General features: G+C 40.0%; 2 protein-coding genes across 4 annotated transcripts in view; one reads left to right on the top strand and one right to left on the bottom strand.

The window, feature by feature from the left end:
* itih5 (inter-alpha-trypsin inhibitor heavy chain 5) lies at positions 1-15,853 on the bottom strand. 2 transcript variants are annotated; one of them, XM_046072179.1, is made up of 14 exons: positions 15,691-15,853; positions 15,567-15,611; positions 14,821-14,984; positions 14,098-14,199; positions 11,938-12,221; positions 11,105-11,274; positions 10,656-10,772; positions 7,938-8,109; positions 7,371-7,680; positions 4,135-4,817; positions 3,352-3,405; positions 1,944-2,060; positions 1,473-1,850; positions 1-425 (listed from the first exon to the last, which is right to left on the bottom strand). In XM_046072179.1, exons 1-14 carry the CDS (start codon positions 15,802-15,804, stop codon positions 166-168), a joined length of 2,970 nt encoding a protein of 989 aa, XP_045928135.1. In that variant the 5' UTR covers positions 15,805-15,853; the 3' UTR covers positions 1-165. The 2 variants fall into 2 exon arrangements, with proteins under 2 accessions (XP_045928135.1, XP_045928136.1); XM_046072180.1 differs by lacking the exons at positions 15,567-15,611; positions 15,691-15,853 and adding an exon at positions 15,222-15,255.
* Positions 14,530-22,149, top strand: part of itih2 (inter-alpha-trypsin inhibitor heavy chain 2) — a 15,347-nt gene continuing 7,727 nt past the window's right edge. Inside the window, exons 1-11 of one of the 2 annotated variants that reach the window (XM_046072181.1) lie at positions 14,530-14,708; positions 14,789-14,969; positions 17,541-17,646; positions 18,164-18,196; positions 18,489-18,527; positions 19,899-20,071; positions 20,148-20,252; positions 20,333-20,495; positions 20,576-20,683; positions 21,773-21,901; positions 22,017-22,133. In XM_046072181.1, coding sequence (XP_045928137.1) covers positions 14,938-14,969; positions 17,541-17,646; positions 18,164-18,196; positions 18,489-18,527; positions 19,899-20,071; positions 20,148-20,252; positions 20,333-20,495; positions 20,576-20,683; positions 21,773-21,901; positions 22,017-22,133 — 1,005 coding nt within the window. In that variant the 5' untranslated portion in view covers positions 14,530-14,708; positions 14,789-14,937. The remainder of the gene's footprint in view (positions 14,709-14,788; positions 14,970-17,540; positions 17,647-18,163; positions 18,197-18,488; positions 18,528-19,898; positions 20,072-20,147; positions 20,253-20,332; positions 20,496-20,575; positions 20,684-21,772; positions 21,902-22,016; positions 22,134-22,149) is intronic. The other variant, XM_046072182.1, reaches the window with a different exon arrangement.

Here is a 22,149-nt window from a genome sequence, read left to right on the forward strand (position 1 = left end):
ATAAAAACATTAATTATTATTTAAGTAAAAAAATATATTCAAAAGAAACTGGAGGTGAAAAGACAACTGACAGGTGAAATGTTTGGGATCTGTTGGCATGTGATACACAGTAAAAAGAGTTAAGTCAAATAAATGGCAAAAATGCTACAGTTTGTGGTCATGGTGTCACACTCTGTTAGTCCCGTGTGGCCAGTCCCCTGTGTCAAACATGTGTGACATCAAATAGTCCTCATACTGTCCATCTATCAGCTTGGCTGCGTTGTTCCGGGCAAACCAGCAGTCCACGCTCTGAGTCCCGCTGTAGATCCTCCTGCTCTTCTGAACCACCGGCACTGAGCGGTCCTTCACCTTCAGGATGGACGAGGGTTTCATGTCTCCTTCTGCAGGAAGCTGTGCCAGTCCCACTTCCTCATACAGGAACTGACCTGAAAGGTTCATGTTATTTTAGTCTCCGAGTTTGACTGATAGGAGTTTTGAAGGACAGCCTGTAACACTAGAGTTTGTGTTGATGTTAAGTAGTCAAAAAGTCTTTACATAAAAATACAAGCACTGTCAAGAAAGGAGAATACAAGAATAACGCCATGGTTTTGGTCACTAAATCTTCACTGGAGCAAATTTACTACTGACCAAAATGTTAGCTTTAATTTAAATGCTTAAATTGAACCTTCTTTTCTCAATATTCGATTTTTTTGGCCTAGTTCCACATTGTGTCGCAAGTGCAGTTCATCCCCTCAAAAGTATGTGGTTTTTTTGGCATTTTACTTAGCTGTGTTTGCCCAACACTATGGAGTAAGACCAGGGCCTTTTAAACTACTCGTCCGGTATATTGAAAATAATTTCTGAATTTCCATGAAATTTGCTGTCCCACAGGATGATTACTAATGTTTTTGCTTCTCTGGCCACCACTTAAGAAATAACAGATTTCCATGAAACTTTGTGCTTCACAAGGGACAAAACCTTTTAGTTGAACTTCCCTGGCAAACAATCTGGCTTTCAATTTCATTATGAACATTGTCGTTATTATTCTTTCATTGATTTGCTATTTAAATTTATTTTATTTATCACATCACATAACATACTAACACTCACCCAGCAGGGTGCTCATAGATACATAACGCTCCTTCACACATGTACTCAAACAAATACTAATTAAACTCTTCCAAAACTATCTATAGCAAACCCACCCTAATTTCACACTACCAAACACAACTCATAGCATCTCTGTTTCTGTTTCTAAACATATTTGTATCACTTGACTTCTCCCTTTTAGCCCTAAAAGTGGTGGGGGTTTAAGAATTGAATTATCAGTATATTTGTTCAGTCTGACACTATGATATTGTGTGATGTAACATATTATGACACTTCTAGTGGCTGACAGTGGGGCTTTTAGGTATGTTTAATGGCAAATTATAATGGAATTTATCCATCTCAATCAGCACATAATTAAAGCTCAAACCCTCATTAACACCTACCCAGCAGGCCATGGCAGTTGGGTGAAAGCCCCTTGCTGTGACCAATGTAGAACCCCAGATGGTCTCTCTGGTAGGGGGCTGGATTCTTGTAGTGATGCAGCAGGATCAAAAAGATGATGTTTCCTCCGACCGTCACAGTCACATTAAACCTTCCCACAATTGACACTGACAGAGCACCGCTGTCCACTGTGACTGTGGAGTGGCAGGGTAGCACCAGTCTGTCCTGCCCGTCCAGGATGACTTTCTTTGGTGTTACCTCGATGTAGGCACGTTTGGGATGATCCACCACGATAGTGATGGCGCTGAAATAGGTGCGCTGCTGTTTGTGGCTGCCCGGTGGAGCCGGGGCACCAATCAGCTTACCGTTCACTGTCACACCTGGAGATACATAACGCAAATGATCCACCCAAACCATAAATGATGTAGATCTTGATGTGAAATTTATGAGGTTTAACAGCAATATGAGCTTACCAGAGTACTTGTGGTCAGAAACCAGGCGCAGGACGTGTCCAGGCTCACCATTGATGTTGAAGCACACAGTCAGTTTACTGAGCGGGAACTCAACCACAAAGTGGGGGTCACCATCCGCTGTGGGAGTTTAAAGGTAGGAGAGAGAAGAAAACAAACTTTAAAAAGATTATAAGAATATAACAAGTAGGCCCAAAGGCAAATTTGCAGGTTTTATAATGATATATAGACTTTACATCCTGTGATTAAATACATATTACATATATTGTTGTTTTTATGGCTGATACAGATAATTTCTTAGATTTACTAAATTTGATCGTGTCTAGGCAAAAACATATAAACAAACATACTTTTTAATGAAAGGAATTACGTATTCTCTACCAGAATTAGATACCTTGTGTTGCAGGTCATTATGTAGGGAGTTGTATATGTATGTATTGTTATATTTTGTTATATAGTTTGGTTGGTGGGGTTCTGCTGGTTGAATTAGGACTTATGTCACTATTTCTAAATCCTGGTTACAGCTCTGCTTCGGCTTCAGAAAAGACTGTCTCTGTTTGAGAAAACCCATTTGGTTACATATGTTAGTTCAGCACAGGTTAGCAAGGATATTGGTCAGAATTATATTTATTAATTATTACAACAAAAACTAATGGATTCATTTTCCAAATGAAGTGAAACAACAACAAAAAAACTTGAGCTGCAATCTCAAGTACACATCTCTGTAAACCCTCTACCGAATATAAAGTAAGGCAGCGGCTGATTGGTAGGTTTTCTAAGGCCTTCTGTTGATCTGTATAAAGAGTTTAAGACTGGGTACTTTCAGATAGGTTATATCTTTTGCTAGAGTCTCTCCAGGGTTGTGAGAACCAGCTAAGATGAATAGAGGAGTGATGAGCTGAGAGTAGATGATAGAGCAACAGTAATGACAGGGTCATTAGCCCTCACTAACTGCCTCTGATGGGGTCCCTCTCTTTACTGTAACACATACACAAACGTCCACTTCTCATCTCTCAACTCTGTCCCATTCGCCACCACTGTGTGTGTGTGTGTGTGTGTGTGTGGGCGTGCTTTTGCGAAACACCACTTGCATGTTTAAAGTGCCACGTAGTGCTCATGTTGGTATTTCAATTAGACCCTGTGTGTTCTTCTTCCTCTTTGCAGGTCATGTTCTGAGGCATCCCTGAACCCCTCGCTGTCTGTGTGATCACTGCCGACTGTCTGACGTCCAAATTACAGGCCTCCCATGCAGAGAGTGTACAGAGAGAGTCTACTGTACATTCTCTGTCTCCTCTCTTTCAAGTCTCCTTATGGAGCCTTGCATATATGCTTACAGTAGATAGGGTTCATACGTTATCAGATGAAACAGGCAGGGAAAAGAAAGAGAGAGAGAGAGATAACGCGGAGGCACCTGATGTTTTGGAGATGGTGATGGATTTCTTGGCGGGTCTCCTTTCAGCTTTACCTACAAAGAAGAGAATATTTATTTGCTGCAATGAGTCAGAGGGCTTATGTTGTTCAAAGCTTCCTCTTCAAATCTTCCATGTGAGTAACATTAATTGTCGGTGGGTCAGATATTAGTGTAATACAGGATGTCTGAAGAGAGAGAAAAGTTATATGGTCTGCATGTTCTCTTAAAGTTATACTCCACCAAAAATCACAATCACCCCTTCTAGGTTTGTAATGTAGCTCTGAAAAGTTTGTAGTCTGAGCCTTTGCAGTGGACAATAGCTGTACAGCTACAGTGGCTGCCAAAGGTGTTTAAATTATGCAAAAAAGAATAGTCCCTGTCTAGGAAATGTGAGTGTATTCTACAAAATATGGCTTAATAAATAGCCTGTTTGCCACAAAGGTGAAGAGCTGATCATCCTAGCAACAGGAAGAAGCAGTTTATCTGTCTTTTATTTGGCAGAAATATTGATTATGGTGCAGGAATGGTTTTAGAAGATTCAGTTGACATTATGATTCTTCGTTTTGGTGATCAAAATCAGGCACAGTTGAAATCCATTGTCACTGTTGTGAACCCAAGTTAACTGCAGCTCCTGTCCTCCATAAACAGACACAAAACAATTTTGGTGGAGTATTATTTTAAGGAAGTTGAAGGTTTCAGCCCCAGTTGAGGCAATCAGTCTTTATCCTTACATGTGGTGTTTCAGACACCCTGTATAACTAAATGTAGGAGAAACAACCTCACCAATCTTGTTGCCCAGAGATGAAGTCTGGCTGCCTGGCTTCCCACTGGGTTTCTGTGGCTTTCCATCTTCTGTGTCATCTGGCAGCTCATTAGCATTTAAGACAGCCTCACCAGCTGCTGGGGTGATGGTGGGCAACGGGGCCATGGTGCCATCAGCCAGGACCTCAGGCTTCTCCACCACCAAGTTGGTGAGGGGAGTGAGGAAGTGGTAGGTCAGAGACAGATTGGTGGCCTGCTGGATGTGGTCTTCCCTCTCCTTGCTGGTTTGGCTGCGCAGCCTCGACCGTAGCCCTTCCTTGACGCTCAGGAAACCCCAGAGACGTTCCACAAAATCTTCTGCCATTGAATCCAAAGTACCTCCTAATGCTTGTGTGACCCCTGATGCTGGAGCCTTAAGCCCAGTCGCCAATGCTGCTGTGGCTGCTTTCACGTGTTTCTCAGTCTCTATCTGTCGGTGCAGCAGTGGAACGTCGGTCTCCAGGATGATGCTCTTGTCGCTGTTGCTGGCTGTAACCTGGACGTGGAGTGACTCTGCACTTTGGTTTGTCAGCTTGCCGGCGATGACAATCTCAGAGCCGTTGAAGTAGTTTGTGAACAGATGCTGAGTGACGTACTGGACGGCGTCCTCTGTGTAGTTTATCCTTATGTCAGACAGTAGAGGAGTTCCTATTTCATCGTAGAACCTAGAGAGGAACGAGGAGACATCTTGGATTGTAGCTAAATCGTTGCACAAATGATAAGTTACAGTCAAATGACCCCAGCAAGGCAGCAATCAAGTAAACGGCAAAATAGGTTGTTTGTAAGTGCTAATAACCTAAATGAGTACTATCTGTTCTGGTGTCCTTTTCTGCCACCTCTATGCTAATGGTTTGGTTAAGTTAGGGCAACTAAAACTCAGATAATGTTTGTGGTCATGGCTAAAAGAAACCAACGTTCGTTGTTAGTAGAAGACGGGATGCAAACTGTTGTCTCGTGTATGACAGTTCTGAGGCTTTGCAGCACTAAAAGAACTTTGTGCTTCTTCCACCTTTGCCTCTCAGACAGGACAATCATTACTCACACGACTTTTCAGGAAAACCTTACACATAGGTTGTTTTAAGTGTCTCAATAGATGACCAATGGTGTTGTTTCTCTGTTGAGGACAGTGTCTGCCTGTAGCATTGTGCTAATTTTACTGTTTAACTTGCAAGCCTCAGCCTGAGCTAATTAATGCTATAATAACTTTCAGAGGCTGTAAAATCCTGCTTTGTAAATTGCCGTAATATTTACTGGATTATATTTGGTCTCCCCACCAGTCTCCTGTAGCCACACCAATACACCAATAAATTGTCTCGAACTTGCTTTTAGCTTATTTTTGCACATTATGAAAACAGTATCCAAACTGTTAAGGATATTATAACAGATTTCATTAAATGTCTTGTATATTCAAACAAACCACCTTCCGGCCATAAACCAGCTTGTCAAACCTCTCAAAGCTGAGGCCACCCCACTTCAGAGTTTGTGCACACATTCATAAAAGAGTGTGTATAAAACAGAGGTTGTGAATGTCTGTGTGTGTGTCCTCCATCCTGTCCTTTTTGTCACACCGCAGTAAACCTCCTCACCTCTTAACCAGCGTGTTTGTTCAAGCAGGATGAGGGCTATGGAGTCTGTTAATACCCCGTACATAGTCAGATGCAGGTTTCACAACTAGCACACATTCCTGCTCAACTGAACAAACACCTTGTGTGTCCAAGTGCGGAAGAGAGAGAGAGAGAAGAGGGTTGTGTTTAAAGGCTAGAAAAAAAAAAAGGTCTGAAGGAGAAAGAGGGTGGCTGTTGCAGTCTGTAGCTGTCACATGTTGAAGCTGATTAAAGAGGTCTGCTGTCAGCACCGTCACATTTGCAGTCATCGTTCCCTCACAGCTTGGTGAGAGATGTGTCAGAGGGGTAGAGGGGAGGGATTAAGGAGAGCTAATTGCTTAATAAGAGGTGGATTATACACATATGATGGGGGAATTTGACAATAATTACATATTTAAAGTACTAATCATGATATCTTCTTATAAATGAGAAATTCTTAGTTTTATTATTTTACGTTCTGATCACCCACTCTCTGTCTAGTAGGTGTTTTATGGATAGCCGTCAAAAAGGGACTTCTGGTTTCAAGCCACTGTTTTAAAAGATCGAAGCAAGTTGAAATCCATAAATAAATTCTAGGACTTCTAGCTTCAGGCGAGTGTCATGCCAGTCTTAGACAAGTTATCTAACAATTTTAGTCCATTCCCAGACTTCATGGTGAAACCAGTCTTAGACCACTTTCACACTAAATTAATACACTTGAGTATCAGTACCAATTTTAGGGCAGCATACTTTCAGTCCAATGTCAGGCCAGATTTTAGAGCACTTTTACACACCAATTTTAGGGTGTTATTAAAATTTGGTCTGGTCTGAATCAGTGGATGAGTTGGTAACGTTGAAGTGTTTTCCCATTGGTTTGGTTTCTTTTTCCACAGAAAAAAATGAAGCTGACCAAAATGCATCGATAAATGCCACAAGAGAATGTTCATTACTCATTGGTTAGATGTGTCTGGGGCGGGAGCGAGAAAGTAAACACAGGAAGAAGGTCTTATCTGCCCGATGTCAAGAAAGGCATCATACTTCGCTAGTCCAGGTCAGACCTAGATTCAGTCTCTGAAAAGCTGCTAGCAACTGTTGATTTTGCTCATCCACATCCCAGTATGTAAAGCGCTCATGGCTACAGCAGACATTCAGCTCAAACTTACACAGTACACCTTAGAATCTGTCTTGTGGGGCAGTTGTTTTGAGTGTGTTTGCTGTTTTCATATCTGCTCAAACGAATCATACAAAGGGGGAAATGTATCAGATTCAACCAGACTAAACAACACAACCTTGAAAACCCCCTTAAGCCAGTCTTAGGTCATTTTCATAACCATTTTAGATCTGTTTAAATCCAGTATAAGACCATTTAGGAACCAGTTTCAGACATGAAGAGAAGCCATCTTCATTTCTTTAGCACCGTGGTATTCCTTGACCCTTTAATAGCAGGTGGAGCCACCAGAATCATGAGTGTAGGTCATCTAGAAGCTGGGATAATGAGCATGCCCATTTTGGTCGCTCCAAAGAACAATTATCCAATTAGTAGTTAGTAGGATAAGATGGGATGTGATGAAAGAAATATTATAGAAACATATCGATTGAATTGACGGAGACACAGAGCACAAATTAAACTCTTACCCTTTGAGCATGGCACTGGCGTCAGCGTCTTCGTGGATGCGTCTCATCATCCCACAGTTTTCCAGAGCCATGCGCTCCAGCAGTCGGTAATCCACGTCGTTCCCAATACCGATTGTGAAGATGCAGAACTTCTCCTGCACGGCTGAGCGTGTGTTCCCCAGGATCGCAGGGGACTGGATCTCCCCGACCGTGGGCCGTCCGTCCGTCAGGAAAATAATGAGGGAGACGCTGTTCGGGCTGGCATCAGGGCTTGAGAGGTACTCACGAAGCAGAGAGGAGCCAGTCTGGATTGCATCGTCGATGTTTGTGCCTGCAGTGAAGAGAAGTCATGACAGATTACTGCTCAGAAAAACGTGAAGAATAGGGAATTGCAGTGAATTAGTACCATATTTATTGCATATTCACTGTTTCTCATAGTACACTTATAGTCTTCAGTGAACCATAAATTAAATATTTACATACATGTTGCACAAAAGTCGATTCACATTAATCAAACAAACAGAATGATGTTTCTCAAAATATAGGAACTCTAAAGATGACAAGCCAAAAGGACAAATAATGTCTCACCTCCAGTAGTTGCCAGCGTGTAAATAAACTTCTTGGCGTCTCTGACATTAAGGGGCGTCACTGGTACGAGACGATTCGGCTGCCAAACTTTGACCTTATTGGAGAAGCTGATGAAATTAAAGCGATCGGCAGGTCGCAGATCCCTCAGTATGGTGAACAGAGCATCTTTAGTCTGAGAAAGAGAGAGAAAATGAAAGAGAAATGATTTCATAACATTCTACATGTAAATCCAAATAGGAAAAGGAGAGAAAACATTAGAAACATTTTCAAATGCAACACACATTCAGCACACAAAATTAGTATCAAATTCTTCAAACTATATGTGACAGCTAGTGTGAGAAAAATGTGAGAAATCTTGTGTCAACATGGTCATGTTCTGTGTGATGTAGCCATGCATGTTGTATTTTAAAGCTAGATTTTAGATTAGACCATTTGACCAGTGGTGCTGTTTTTATTTTCCACATATACACACTCCACCCATGATATGAGCCCAGGAGGGTGGTGTCAATAGTTTTAGTGTCTAGTGTCAAAAATGTGTTTAAAAGAACAGAAAGCTAGTTGATCTTAAAACTTAAGTTAATTACATCTTGAAATAAAGGTTTGTTAATTACCTGTAATGATTAAAGCGTGTCTACCCATCAGTGTTTTGAGAACTAAAAGCTTCCTACTTTATAGCTTGACTTTGGTCATGCATCTTTCAGTGCATCCAGTGGGAGCTGAATGGGTTCCATGTGCAATTGTTTTAAAAAACAGAGACTTTGTAATCCTTGCATTGACGCTGAGAAAAATCCATCAGAAACAATATTCTGGAAAGAAAAAAGGAGTTTCCACTAAGAAAATTATGCATGCATACATACATATGGTAGAGTTTTGGCTGCTTGCTTATGATTCATGGGTTATATCTTTTAATCATTATTTTATAGGCTATACTGTCTCCAGTTTAACTATGACACTTGACTCCAGACCCTTAAGGTGTCAAGTATAACAAATCAGTTAAATCTTAAGTTGTATAATTATTCAGCATCAGTCACTCTTTGCTGCCTTCTAACTTGCTTTAAATGTGTCCGTACAAGGAAAAAGACAAGTAAAAGTACTTAACAACATCTGCCTACTTTTGGAGCTTCCCAGTCTCAGCATCTCTGCACCCAGAGCGTGGGTGTGATATATAATTTGGCTCTGAGGGGTTTATAGATGTCTATATGGGCTGTATACAGCAGGGGTCAGGACCACAAACTGACCTACAGTGAAACCCTCTATTGTGGAGTCACATCAAAACACACTTGTTGTTCTGTTCCTGCGGCCCGCTGGGGGGTGGCGATGGGTGGGGGGATGGATCAAGGGGTCGAGGGTGCTGTTGTCTAGAAAGTTCCATTACCCCATAGACACTGACCTTCCTCCCTCACAGCGAAGCCTTGTGCTGTGTGTTTCCACTTTTCTTTCTCGCTGAAAATCTGTTTTCCAGTTTCTCTTCTCCTTTACTGTGTCTGTACTGTTCACTCACGGCAGCTGCAGAGATCAACTCTGAGTCTGGCCGAGGGGATTATCATGCTATTGCAGATGGAGGAAAAGATCTGATATTGATATTCCAGTGTGGGAGTGAGGAGGTGGGGGTGTCAGGTTTCAGATCCAATACAGCCATTGAAATTCTGTATAAAAACAGGGTAAATTGCGTTGCACGGGAAGCAAGAAAATTCATTGGATTTCCTCTGACACACTCAGAAAAAGCAAGAGAGAGTTCATATCTGGTAGTTCTGGTCCATCTGGAACTTTTAGCTGCAGTAAGGCTTTAATGTGAAAATATACCAGAGGTATCAGCTTCAATCCCAAAATTGTTGATGCAGCAGATAAAAGTTTCCCTCAGATTTAATTAAATTCTGGAGTCAAATATGGGCATTAAAACCACTCACTGGGAACAGATCCATTTCAGTCCACTATCACTCAGAGACTGGCTTGATATAACTAATGCGTTATAATGAAGCATGGACTGCCCTCCCCCCCAAGTTTTGATACAGTTAAAGAACACAGTTGTTAGTGTTTTTGCATGTTTTATCCCATTTACTACTAATACTGCAAATTTGATAATAATCCTGACCTTTTTTAGAAGCCACAGTTTTTTAAAGAGACATTTGAATTAATCCATCACAATGATATTTGGCGAAATTATCTTAACTCAAGCCCCGCTTATCAGCTTTTTCTAGGAGATTTTAACCCAATATCATGATCTATTTTAGCAGATGGAGTTTTCTCCGATCCCCATCCACTGTTGAAGATTGAAAGATTGAAAGATGCAGCGGAAAGCTCCGGAAAAAGCTGGAACTTTCATACTCAATACCACAAATAACATTCTGTCGCCTAAACTGTGTTAACACTGCATAGTAATGCAGTTAAAAGAACCTTTTATTTTAAAAACTATTGCAAGATGAAACCAATGTCTGACTTAAAGTTAAAATGCATTTGTCAAAACCCCTAAACCTCAACCTATAAACCTGTGATACACCAAGTACTGAGGAATTTTTGTAAATGGACTAAAATGAGCAAAAATACCAGAACTTTAAGTAAAATTCGAATCTTTCTCCTGTGTAGGAGTGGAAACTCTGTATAGAGAAAGTTGTGCACACAGATACTGAATTTAAATGGCCTCTGCATTTGATGTTACCTATGTACTTAAACAATTGGTTACACATTACTGCAACAGTTTTCTAGATTGTGCTGCTTTACCTGTCTGATCTTAGTCCCCAGCATGGAGGCGCTGGTGTCGATGACAAACACCACATTCTTGGGCACAACTGGCAGGTCTTTGGGGGCAAAGTAGTGGACAAAATGGCCATTTAAAACCTGGGAAAGAAAGAAGTTTACAGACAGGCGGTGAGATTAGTTGCAGTAGTTGTGTGTGATTAGCAAAACATAGTGTTGTTCTGCAGACAGACAGAAAGAGTTTGGCAGCGGAGTGACTGTGATAGCAGAAACCAGAGAAACAAATGACTAACAGGTGTGTGGATGAGTGTGTGTGCGTATAGTTGTATGGGAAATTTGTGTGTGCACATGCAAAATATGAAAACTATTTTTACGCTCTTTCACAGTCTGGTTTTCATCAATACCTTTACATTATGCAGATTTGCTTGTCAAATTTTATCTGTTGATGACATCGACATCACATGTGCTCTCACCTGAATGTCTCCTATCCCCATGTCTCTCTGCACATCATAACGGATCACAAAGTCTCCCAGGAGGCCATTGGTGGTGATCTTGGCCTGTTGGACGATGTTGGGGCTGAAGGTGATCTTGCAGACGTTCTTTTCGTTTTTGATCACAGTAGTGATGGGAGGCTCAGGGTTGGCTTAGGCACAAAGACAGGAAGTGTGTTTTTGTTTTTACTGGCTCAAGAACAAAACCCTGAAGCAAGTAGAGTGACCATGACCTATAAGTGGATTTAAAAAGCGACTCTAAAAAGGATCTCTTTGTACTTCTTTAGAGCTGGGCTTAGTCAAATACAAGGTACATGTTTTAAAATGGTAAATACTTGGATACCGCCTTTCTAGTCTCTCCGACCACTCAGAGCACTTTTACACAACATTTTGGCTGTGTTATCGGTGTGTGAGCAATTTGGGTTTCAGTGTCTTGCCCAAGGATACTTTGACATGGGGGAGCCGGGGATCAAACCACCAACCTTTTGATAAGTGGACGACTGCTCTACCCCCTGAGCCACAGCCGCCCCCGGAACATTGGGTTTAATGCTAAACAAATCCATATTTATAAAGAGTAGTTGATGCTATTTAGAGTTATAATAAAGGTGGCAGTATGATTCTTCCTTCCTTCCTTCTTTTTTTTTGCATATGTATGGTGCTAAAATTGAATTAAAACCTTTAAAAAGCAAAATGCAGCAAAATCAAAATAACAGGGATAAAATTACTATATAGCAAATTTACATAAGAATAATAAACAAAGAAATTCAAATATGTAATAGAGAGATAACTGATGAAGTAATAAAATGTATCTGAACCTGGTATCTTGGTTGCATTAGGTCCAGCTGCAGTGCTGGAAGCACCGCTGCTGCTCCTGCCGTTGCGGAGGGGCAGCACTTGGAGGTCCATGATGGGCGAGTGGTCGACAATGGTGACGTCCAGGCTGAGGCGGCTGACGAGCTGCAGCGGGCGCAGGCTGGTCACGTGTTCGTAGCGTCCCAGCCGCCGCTGCAGAAGCTCTTCATAGGTTAGCAGGAAGACAGCCCGGTTCCTACCCGGGATGTTGGCCGCCATCCTGAACACTTCCACCTCCGGCTCAGGACTGGAGGGGAGGAGGGAGGTCGAGACAGTTTGAGAAAATGTCACTTTAAAATCAGAACTGGAGGATTTCTCAGATAAAATTGAGGATATTTTTTTTAGCATGTGAGACAAGTGTTTATGTTTTATTAAACGTGTGGCATCAGTCAGTCTTTGTCCTCCAGTTGTGATATTAGGCTATGATGAAGAATTGACAAATAGGCCTACTACACTGGATTAGACAATTCTACTATCAATCACTTTTACACATATAAATTATTCTGATAGTAGGCCTATAGGTTTTGTTTGTGGAAAAACATTCACCCGACACATACAGTTGTGGCTTTCTTAATTACAGTACTTCTCACCATTTTCCAATCTACCATTCTGTTTTTAGTTCAAATGCCTATTTCCATTCTTTCATGTTGTTGCATGCAGCCGTTTGACTTCCCCTTATTTTTTTGTGGTATGAATATCAAGGACTTGACTAAAACTTGAGATACATACTGTATATACTGTATAAATAAGTCATTACAGTTAAAATAAATCATTACAGTATGCTTTGGAAACTATTTCTGTTATGTTAAACTAATTGACTTGTTAAATTTAAAACATGTTAGTTGGCTTTCACAAAAGCCAAATGGTAGTTTCTTGTTGTTGCTACTATCTTACTAGTTGTTTTTGAACTTAAATGTCCAAATATGTATTTTGTTCATGATATTAGGAATATATTCCTTAGATGCTGAATTCGCTAAAAGGATCTTCATGTATTTTCCTCTCTCACCACGGAGCTAAATGAAAAATTATTTCAAAGCCACTGTATGAACTTTTTTTTTAGATGAGTTTTTGTTTAAAAAAAAAAAAAATTGACAATCTGGGAAAAAAGTGGTCATTTCAACATTGTAATTTTGTGGATTGTTGTCTTCCATGGTGTCCTTTTTGATACTACCACTGGGGACGTCGAGAAATATTCAAATTCTACTCATGGTGACTTTACAAATTTAAGCCAAGTTGTCTTTGCTTAGTCAAGAGTTATCTTGGTTTAATCTTGTGACTCTGCTGGGTTAATAGTAGATTTTCTTTTATTTTTTTCACTTTTTCTAAACTCATTGCTTTTATCGATCAAAGTATCTCAGTCTTTGTTCAATAAGATTTTGTGATTTGAATTTACTCATTAATGTATGTATTTTACGCTTAGCTTTTACTATATGTGTGCCATAATGCTGCTTTGGTGACCCAGTCACACTTCAAACCACAGCGTCACCAGACTGGCTGAAATTCGAAGGTTTAATCAAATCAGAATCAACTGAAATAAAAAAGCAGCAGCTGTAAACATTAGCTGAGAAGAGAAGACAACAGAGGAGGAGTACAGAAGAGGTGGAGTGTTGAATCGAACAGCCCAAAGTGTTGATGTCATAAATATGGAAGTACTGCCTCTGTCCAATCTCACATCTTCCACTTCAGTCCATTTCTTCCTCCTCTGCTCTGTCCTTTACAGAGAAGTCAGTGAATCATAAATGTAATTTAATGAAATGTCACTTTTCATATGACAGCTGGAAACGTGAAGTCACTTCTTCCATATGTTACTTCTTGGGTCACAGATTTATATGACAATCCTCGTGTCTGGAGCAATGATCTTATTTCAGACGCACTTCAGTCTGCTCAACACACACATACCGAACACACACTCGCTCTTTGTGTCTGCTTCATTGTAATAAAAGAGGTTTTAGTTGGGATAGTATCTCTGTCTCTGTTTGCAAAATAGGATTATTAGAGGGAGCGAGTGCTGCTGTGTAATTAGGAGTCAGCCCGGAGCGGCCACACACAAACTGAAACATGCACGCACACACACACACACACACACACACACACACACACACACACTGTCAGGTTTCTTTTACCTTGCATCACCTGACTTTTTGTTCTTGGATTTGCCGTTCTCCTGTTTGACCCTCTTTTCCTTCAGCCTGACCTCGCTCTGGTAGACACGCCCTCCAATGATCCTGGTTCAAGGGGTCAAAGGTTGAGGATTAGAGCGGCGCTCATGTTCAGGCCCACCTATTGTTGCATTTCAACAGGGTTTTCTCAGACAAAAGGCAGAATTTGTGGACAAAATCCCGTCATTTCCTATTTATGGGTAGCAGTCCTGCATGAATGAACTCTGGACACTGTGTGTGTGTGTGTGTGTGTGTGTGTGTGTTAACAACAGTATAAAAGTTTTCACCCTTTTTTGAGTCCTAAGATCTCCATAGCAACTAAAACATCATAAAGCCTTCCAGCCACTGAATCCTGTTTCTTTCATTAAATAGGCCTACCTTCCAAAACATCCAGACTTAGGCTACTTAGATTGACCAATTTCTAGTATGGCAATTACTTACTAAAACTTGCCAAACCTTACTGATAACAATAGTCATTGGTTATATCCACAGGAATTAGAATCAGCATCTTAATGGGAACCATTTAAATATTAGCCTACTCATTGTAGGCTAGAGCAGTGGTTCCCAACGTGCAGGTGACACTGATGTAGGCTATGTAAAATCCTAAATTGTATCCTTATTAGGCTATGTTTTGATCATCTTATTATGGGTTTAGGTCCACTGTCAGGTGACCTGCACGACTCTTACATGGTGAAGTTGGAGACGTAGGCATCAGCTGGGATCTGAAACTGGAAGACGCCCTCGGTAGCGGCAGAGTGCCGGTTGAGCATGGCGCAGTACACCGCGGTGAAGGCATAGCGAGAGATGATGGTGGTCTTTATGGAGAGTTCCTGGATGTGAGGTTTGGTTTCCTGCAAAGGAAACGTTACAACACCATTACTGATGATGAACCACCAACAGATACACCTATCATCTGGACTAAACACGCTAATTTGGCAAGATTTTACACGGCCCTCATGTGCATATTGAAAATCCCCCTCTATATTTTTGATTAGCCAAGATATCTAATCCAAAGTAAACCTGAATGTCCCCATGGTTACAATAACCAAAGTGAGGCAGATTAAATTGAGCTAAGATCCAGGCATTACAAATACTCTGGCACATCTGCGCGCTTGGCGGGTCTCCTTTTGTCACGCCCTAAGCGCACAACTTTAGGCAGACAAAGTATGCTTCTAAATTACATAAACTAGGTCATGCATTCTATCAGATGTTTTCTTAATGTTAGGGAGGTCAGTTCACCATAAATTCCTAAACTCTGAAATTGCTTCTTATCCTTAATTTTAAATAAATCACATAAAATGTCATTACCTTTTGCTTTCTATTAAATTATATAATAAAGTAGGCTACAAGAGTGCATTTGGACTCAAATAGAAGGAACAAAAATAGATAAATATTCAAATAGCTTTATATATCTGCAGTAAATTTGACTTTACCTTGGATAGTATAGTTTTCACCTGCCGTGGGACCCTGCGTGGCGCCTGTGTGTACAAAAAAGGAGTCAGATAAGGAAATCCAAACACCACAATGTGCAACACCTTCATCATTTAAATGTCTTACAATGTCTAAATCAAAGTCTGCGAGGTCGGAATCGGTTTCATCTCCAAACTGGGATTCCTCCAGTTGCCCCAGTACGCTCGGGCTGAAACATATCAGTAAAATCAACAGCAGCATCTTGTAGTCCTTTTCCAGTAAAACTCAAAAAGATAAATGGGACATTATTTCCAGCACGCAGCGTCTCCGAGTCTGTCAGTCCAGATCAGAGTGACCGGACAGAGGAGCGACACGGTGTGGACAAGAGGGACACGCCCACCCGCTGGAGGAGACTGATGAAGTGTTTTCTGTCCCACTCCTGAATGAGTGGCAATTTGGACTTCTGCTGCCTTCAGGGAGTATCGGAAATTTCCCAATTATGCGTTAACCCCCTAAAAAAGACGTCCTTAAAAGAAGGAGCTGTTTGCAGGATTAAATGCTGCTTAGACTTCGTTAACTGCTTAAAGTTCCTTAAAGTTCGTTATGGGGGCTTTTAACGACATTCAGCTGTATTTCCCCCAAAAAAGTCATGGAAGGGGGTATCAGTTTATTTCCTACCATGATTATCATAGGCTATTCCTAACAGTTTGTCAGTTTTTGCCACAATTTGAGAAATCCCACATGTGCTACTTGTAGGCCTAATCACCACTATGGCTGGCATTAACTTATCCCAACCTGAAGTTCAATTCGTTCAATTCAATTTGTCATAATTACTTTGTTGCTTTCTATATCTTTAGCCTTATATAGTTAATTTTTCAAGTATTTGTTTTGTAAACTTCTGGATTTGAAACTGACATAGACAGTCATATGCAAGCAATATGAATAGCCTATATATATTGAAGGTGGACAAGTCTATAGATCTTTAGAAGGCTGTGTATGTGCTCATAAAAGAAGTGTTAGAATGCATTTCTGATTTTATTAACAATGGATCGATCATTCCTCTTCTGCAGCATTCTGTGAGCATAACACAAAAGCTGGAGTTTACAAGGAGCATTTGAAGGCAGCATATCACTGCCATTAACCATGAACTTCCTTCAGCTGCCTGAGATATGATTTCTGTTCTATAATTAATAATGTAAATTAATATAAATATAAACTACTTATAACGTAAATACATTCTAATGATACATTTTAAAAACTTTTGTTTGTTCATTTAATTTAATTGGAAGAACAAAATGGCGCTGAAACACATAAAGACTAAATATTCAGTCAGTGTTATTTATCATATTTTGTTACCTCTTGTTCCAGTCCCAGTATTTCTTTTTTTATTTATTCACACGTTGCATTTACAATTGTTTTTTGGTTACAGTGTAAAAAAAACACAATTATTATATTATTATACAAATTCTTCCCTAAAAAAGTAAGCGTTTAATCAGATTCAAATTGACACTTAAAAAAATCCACTTAGCATTAGATTGTTAGGAGACATAAGGCTTCAGCAGTTAGACTTAATTTGGTGCCATCTTGTGGGCAATTGGGCATCATGCAAACATTACATCTTCCTCATGTAAACTGGCTGCCATGAAAAAGTTCTTCTCTCTGATATTTGGCGAAATGTGCACCATGATGGTCAGATTATGACTTTTATATTGTGTTAAAGTGTTAAAACAATTTGAAACATCTGTTTAACCTATGAATGAGTCAAATCTGTCCTATTTACCCTACCAATACTGCAGGTCAAGCTTCAAAGTTTCCTGCTCCACACTGGGTTACATGAAACACAACAAATATTGACTGGGGCTGGGAGTCGATCAGTTCAGTGGATTTTAACCTTCAGTTTTTAGCTCAGCTGTGTTCTCCCTGCAGAAGGATTGTCTGTCTCCCCGTCTGTTTTTTAAAATATATGCTTGTGAGGGCATGTGTGTTTGAGCCCACAGGCCTGGAAAAATGAGGCGTCTCCTGCTGCTGCTTCTGGGGCTCCTGCTCCTCCAACAGTGCCGCTGCTTTGAGTTTGTGATAGATGGAGAATGGGAGGAAGAGACGGTGAGTTGGAGGGTGTTAACGGGGATTGAGGGAAGGACAAAATCTCAGAAAAATCCCCTTTTTAGTTACAGAATAGAGCAACTTAACTCACTGTTTAGAATGATTTCGATAATGCTTAAATCGATGGATGGATAAAAGTATTTGTGGGATTTTATGTTTTTTATATGAATTTAAACACGATTGATTAAAAAACTGATTCAAAGTTTATTTTCTCATCTCTCAAGTATTGCAAGAGCGATTCATTGTATTTAATTTGAGAGCGTTTTATTGCCCTTTAAAACTCACTTATGTACTCACCTTTGTTTTGCAAATAGTGGTCGTTTTTGCTAATATGTTATGATCTCTGATTTTTGTTTAAATGTGATTTAAATCACATAAAAAATACAAGCAACTCTGAATTGTTTAAGAAAAAACACATATAAGAGCAACTTTTTCTTTGCATTGTAATTGTTGCAAAAGAAAATAATAATACAGAATTTAAATCGTATTCCTATCATAATTTTCTTTCTGCCACCAGTCAGAACTACTGGATCATCGGGAGAGACACAAGGTGAGACCTTCTTCCTAAACAACCTGACATTTTTATTTATATAGATATCTAATTGTAGAACGCAGAGCATGAGTTGGATTTTTTTTTAATGATGTTGCAATAACTGCAATCATAGATCCATGGAATGTGTCTGACTGATTACACAGAAATGAACAAATCATCAAACAAACCTACTCTGATCTTGATTGAAATCCTGTGCCATCTGTCACTTTATAACAGCAGTTTGTGATTTATAATCTTCTCTCAGAGAGTTGATTAAGACAGTGTGAAGCTGATGACGTGTGTGTTTCAGAGAGCGATACTGACCAGCGAGGAGCAGGAAGACTTTGAGGTATGAGTCCCCCGCTTGTTGTTCCAGCCCTCTCCAGTGTAACAGAGTTTAACCTTATCTAATAGTCAATATGCTGCTGTTTGAAGAGATTCCCATGACTGAAGGGTTATTGACTTTGTTCTGCCTTAATCCTGCTCTGCCTCCATTTTATGTCTGTCTTTATATCATTTCAAACTGTGCCAAGAGCTTTCTGATTTAAATTTGACTCCTTGCTAACAAAGAGTTGGACTCTATGGAGCATTAAAAATCAAAGCAACCATACTTGATGCATACAGATACTCAAATTGCAAGACCAGGTCCACAGAGAGTAATTACCAAGTCAAGACTGAGACAATTGGAGTTGTTATCAAGACTAAGAATATCCAATGGACTGTGTTACTTCCTGGACATGTAATTAACATTATAAAACATTTAATTAATCAATCTATTCAAGGTTTATGAAAGATTTAACCCCTTAATCTCTTAAAGTACACATTAAGGGATCAAACTTCATCAACAGAACCTGCGAAACTTTTTAAATATGTCTGAAGATTCAAATGTTTCCAAAGACACTGCAACAAATACGTCTGGCTGAATTGTATGGGACCTGTGTGAAAAATTGTGCACAGAACATCTATAACATTTAGAGTTGGAGTCTTAGGTTTGACAATTTCACCTGTTCTAAACATCATAATTTCAGTGAGGTGTTGAGATGAGTAGATGCAGAATAAAAACAGTTTGGTAACATAACAGTTTAAGGTCTTTAGTTGTTTGTGGTACATTGTTGGAAACAACTGAGAGAAAGATATCTATTAAATATTAAGATAGATGGGAAAAGTATGGAAAAAATGGTCCAGGTCAGAAAAAGAATTCTGAGAAAGAGAAATTCTTAAGTCTTAAGTTAAGTGCCCTAACTTCTGAAATTTTTTTCAAATTGAAATTCAAGTTATGCATTGATAATAACCCAATAACAAGAATTACATTGACAGTATACCCAACATTAAAGCAAAACAGAACTAATGGTGACACCCACCCCCTCCCACCAAATAGAGCTCCATATAATCCATTGTTCAGATGAAAGAAGAGAAAAACTGAAATGGTCAAAAATTCATCATGTTAGATTACTTTAGGCTCTTGTCCAGGATAGTTTCCTTTTTAGCACCATGCATCCTAGCCGCTGAAAGTTCCATGCTAACAACATCTGTAGCTGAAGTTGGAAGTTTGCCTGCACTGAGGTTGAAGTCATTAAAATTAACCACTGCACAGATTTCATGTTAACAAATTATAGTTTTGACAAGTCTAGTGGGACATCTCACTTAAAAAGTGCAAATCAATCCCAATCAACCTTTATATTAAAAATCTTCCTCACATATTCGGTCATTCCCTACAAAGGCCATCCGTGGAGATGACATCACCGTCAAGAGCTACAAGGTGGAGAGCCGTATCACGTCACGCTTCGCCCACACCACCGTCAGGAGCTCGGTCGTCAACTCTGGCTCCAAAGCCCAGAGCATCGGCTTCAATGTCCAGATCCCCAAACGAGCTTTCATCACCAACTTCACCATGTGAGCCCAGTTGCACACAGTCCAAACAGCTTTTGAAATAGAGGTTGTAGAGTTTTATCTTTTCTTTTTGTTGCAGGAATGTGAATGGGATAACATTTGTGGGCTCAGTGAAGGAAAAGACAGTGGCCAGGAACCTGTACACCCAGGCCAGAGCCAGAGGCAAGGCAGCCGGCATCGTCAGGTACTGGATCAACCTCTTGGATTTATAATCCTCTGTAGAGTCAACTGCTCCATCAGGACTGAAATGTTTCTGCTTTACAGGGCTAATTCCCAGGACATGGAGACATTTAAGACAGAAGTCCATGTTCCTCCTGGCAGCAACATTGAGTTTGAGCTCCACTACCAGGAGATGATGCACCGAAAGCTGGGTTTCTACGACCACACACTGCACGTGCAGCCTGGGAGGCTGGTGCCACAGCTCCAGGTAAGAATATCATGACACATGTATAATTTTGTATGTCTGTTAGGGTTCTTGCAATCATCTCTGACCCAGTTTCTCTTTAGGTGGATGTGTACATCTTTGAGCCAAAGGGAATTTCCATGGTACATACCCCAAACACCCTTGGAGCGCAGTTTGCAGATCTGATCAAAGTTACATCGTCCAAAGACAAGGTAAAACTGCAAAAAAAAAAAAAAAAAACCTCTTCCAATACTGCACAATTCTCTTTATTGTTCTTTTAGTAATAGAAAATGTTTAGAAATTTGAACTGAGAAATCAATCAAGGTACATGTTGGGAAGGTGGTGCCAGGATTTTTGGAGAGAATCTGAATCCTTTCTGGAAATAAAAGGGCTTTATAAAAGGATGAACTGAACAAAATCAGACTGGACTTTTGGAATTGATCATATCTGCCATTGTTTTCTAAATTCAACTTCTACCTAATATTCTTAATGCAAGGTCTACTTGCTAGCGTTAAGAATATTTACACAGATATATATCCTAAAAGTTCAGAAGGAATCTCCACACTCAAATAAATGTATCATGTTGCTGTTGTACAGTGACATTTTCGCTTTGATTATTAAGTTTGGTTGAAATTAGTGAATTCAAGAGGTATGGCAATTAATGTAAGGTACAGTAGGTTATAGCCACAGGAATTTGGTTACCAGTGATGGGGGAAAGCTAAAACTAAAATAAAAACTTTCCTCCAGTACACGGTGCTTATTAATCAAACATTTGGCCCTCTTGTCTTCATCAGGGTGGTGACGTTGTTTCCAGTTTCCTTATATAAAGTCCATTAATCAGTCATATGGCATATGGATATATAAGTCACCTGTATGACCAGGTACACTGGAGTTGAACAATGTCTTTAACCTTTTTGGGTTTGTCGATAAAAACTCTTGGCCAGTTTGGAAAAAGATTTAGTAGGAGTGTTGAAAAAATGTTGTGAGATATATTAGGCCAGAATCAGAGTAGTCTGTACTGAAAGATTTGTCCCAGTGGGGAAATGTATTTTGCTTACTTTTTGCATGTCATGATTGATGGCACTCTTTGCATTAAAATTAATCTCATCTTCCTTGATTCGTGACCACATTTGCCACCAAATTTCACTAAAATATTATGAAAATTAACAGATATTTAAAGAGCATACATTCAAGAAGGAAAACATACCCGTCCTTGGCAGCAGGAATAATAACAGCCTCTTTTTAATGTGTAGGCAGGCATCCTAATGTAATTGTATCATGCACTGTGTCCCTGTCCTCAGGCTCACATTGTCTTCAAGCCCAACCTGCAGCAGCAGAAAAAGTGTGAGAACTGCACCGAAAGCGCTATAGACGGCGTCTTTACTGTCAGATATGATGTAAACAGGGACAGCAATGCCGGGGAACTACAGGTATCACACGCTCATCCATATGTACTGTTTAAAGCCTCATTAATTCACTTGTTCTAATATTGCACACGGCTAACAGTTTGGAGAGGATGACTCAAGCCATCACTGTTTCTTCCAGGTCTCGGACGGCCACTTTGTCCAATTCTTCGCTCCTTCCAACTTCTCACCTCTTCCTAAAAACATTGTGTTTGTCATTGACGTCAGCGGATCCATGTGGGGCGTCAAGATGAAGCAAGTAAGTAGTAGTTGTT

This window comes from Micropterus dolomieu, linkage group LG16, assembly GCF_021292245.1.
Source record: "Micropterus dolomieu isolate WLL.071019.BEF.003 ecotype Adirondacks linkage group LG16, ASM2129224v1, whole genome shotgun sequence".
Classification (NCBI taxonomy): domain Eukaryota; kingdom Metazoa; phylum Chordata; class Actinopteri; order Centrarchiformes; family Centrarchidae; genus Micropterus; species Micropterus dolomieu.

Bases quoted from the DNA above. Each gene is read 5' to 3' on its own strand.
- itih5 (XM_046072179.1), bottom strand. From the start codon at position 15,804: ATGCTGCTGTTGATTTTACTGATATGTTTCAGCCCGAGCGTACTGGGG. The intron at 15,612-15,690 runs GTAAGACATTTA...TTGTACACACAG, and splicing joins CAGACTTTGATTTAGACATT to GCGCCACGCAGGGTCCCACG. The intron at 10,773-11,104 runs GTGAGAGCACAT...TTTCTTTCCCAG, and splicing joins TGGGGATAGGAGACATTCAG to GTTTTAAATGGCCATTTTGT.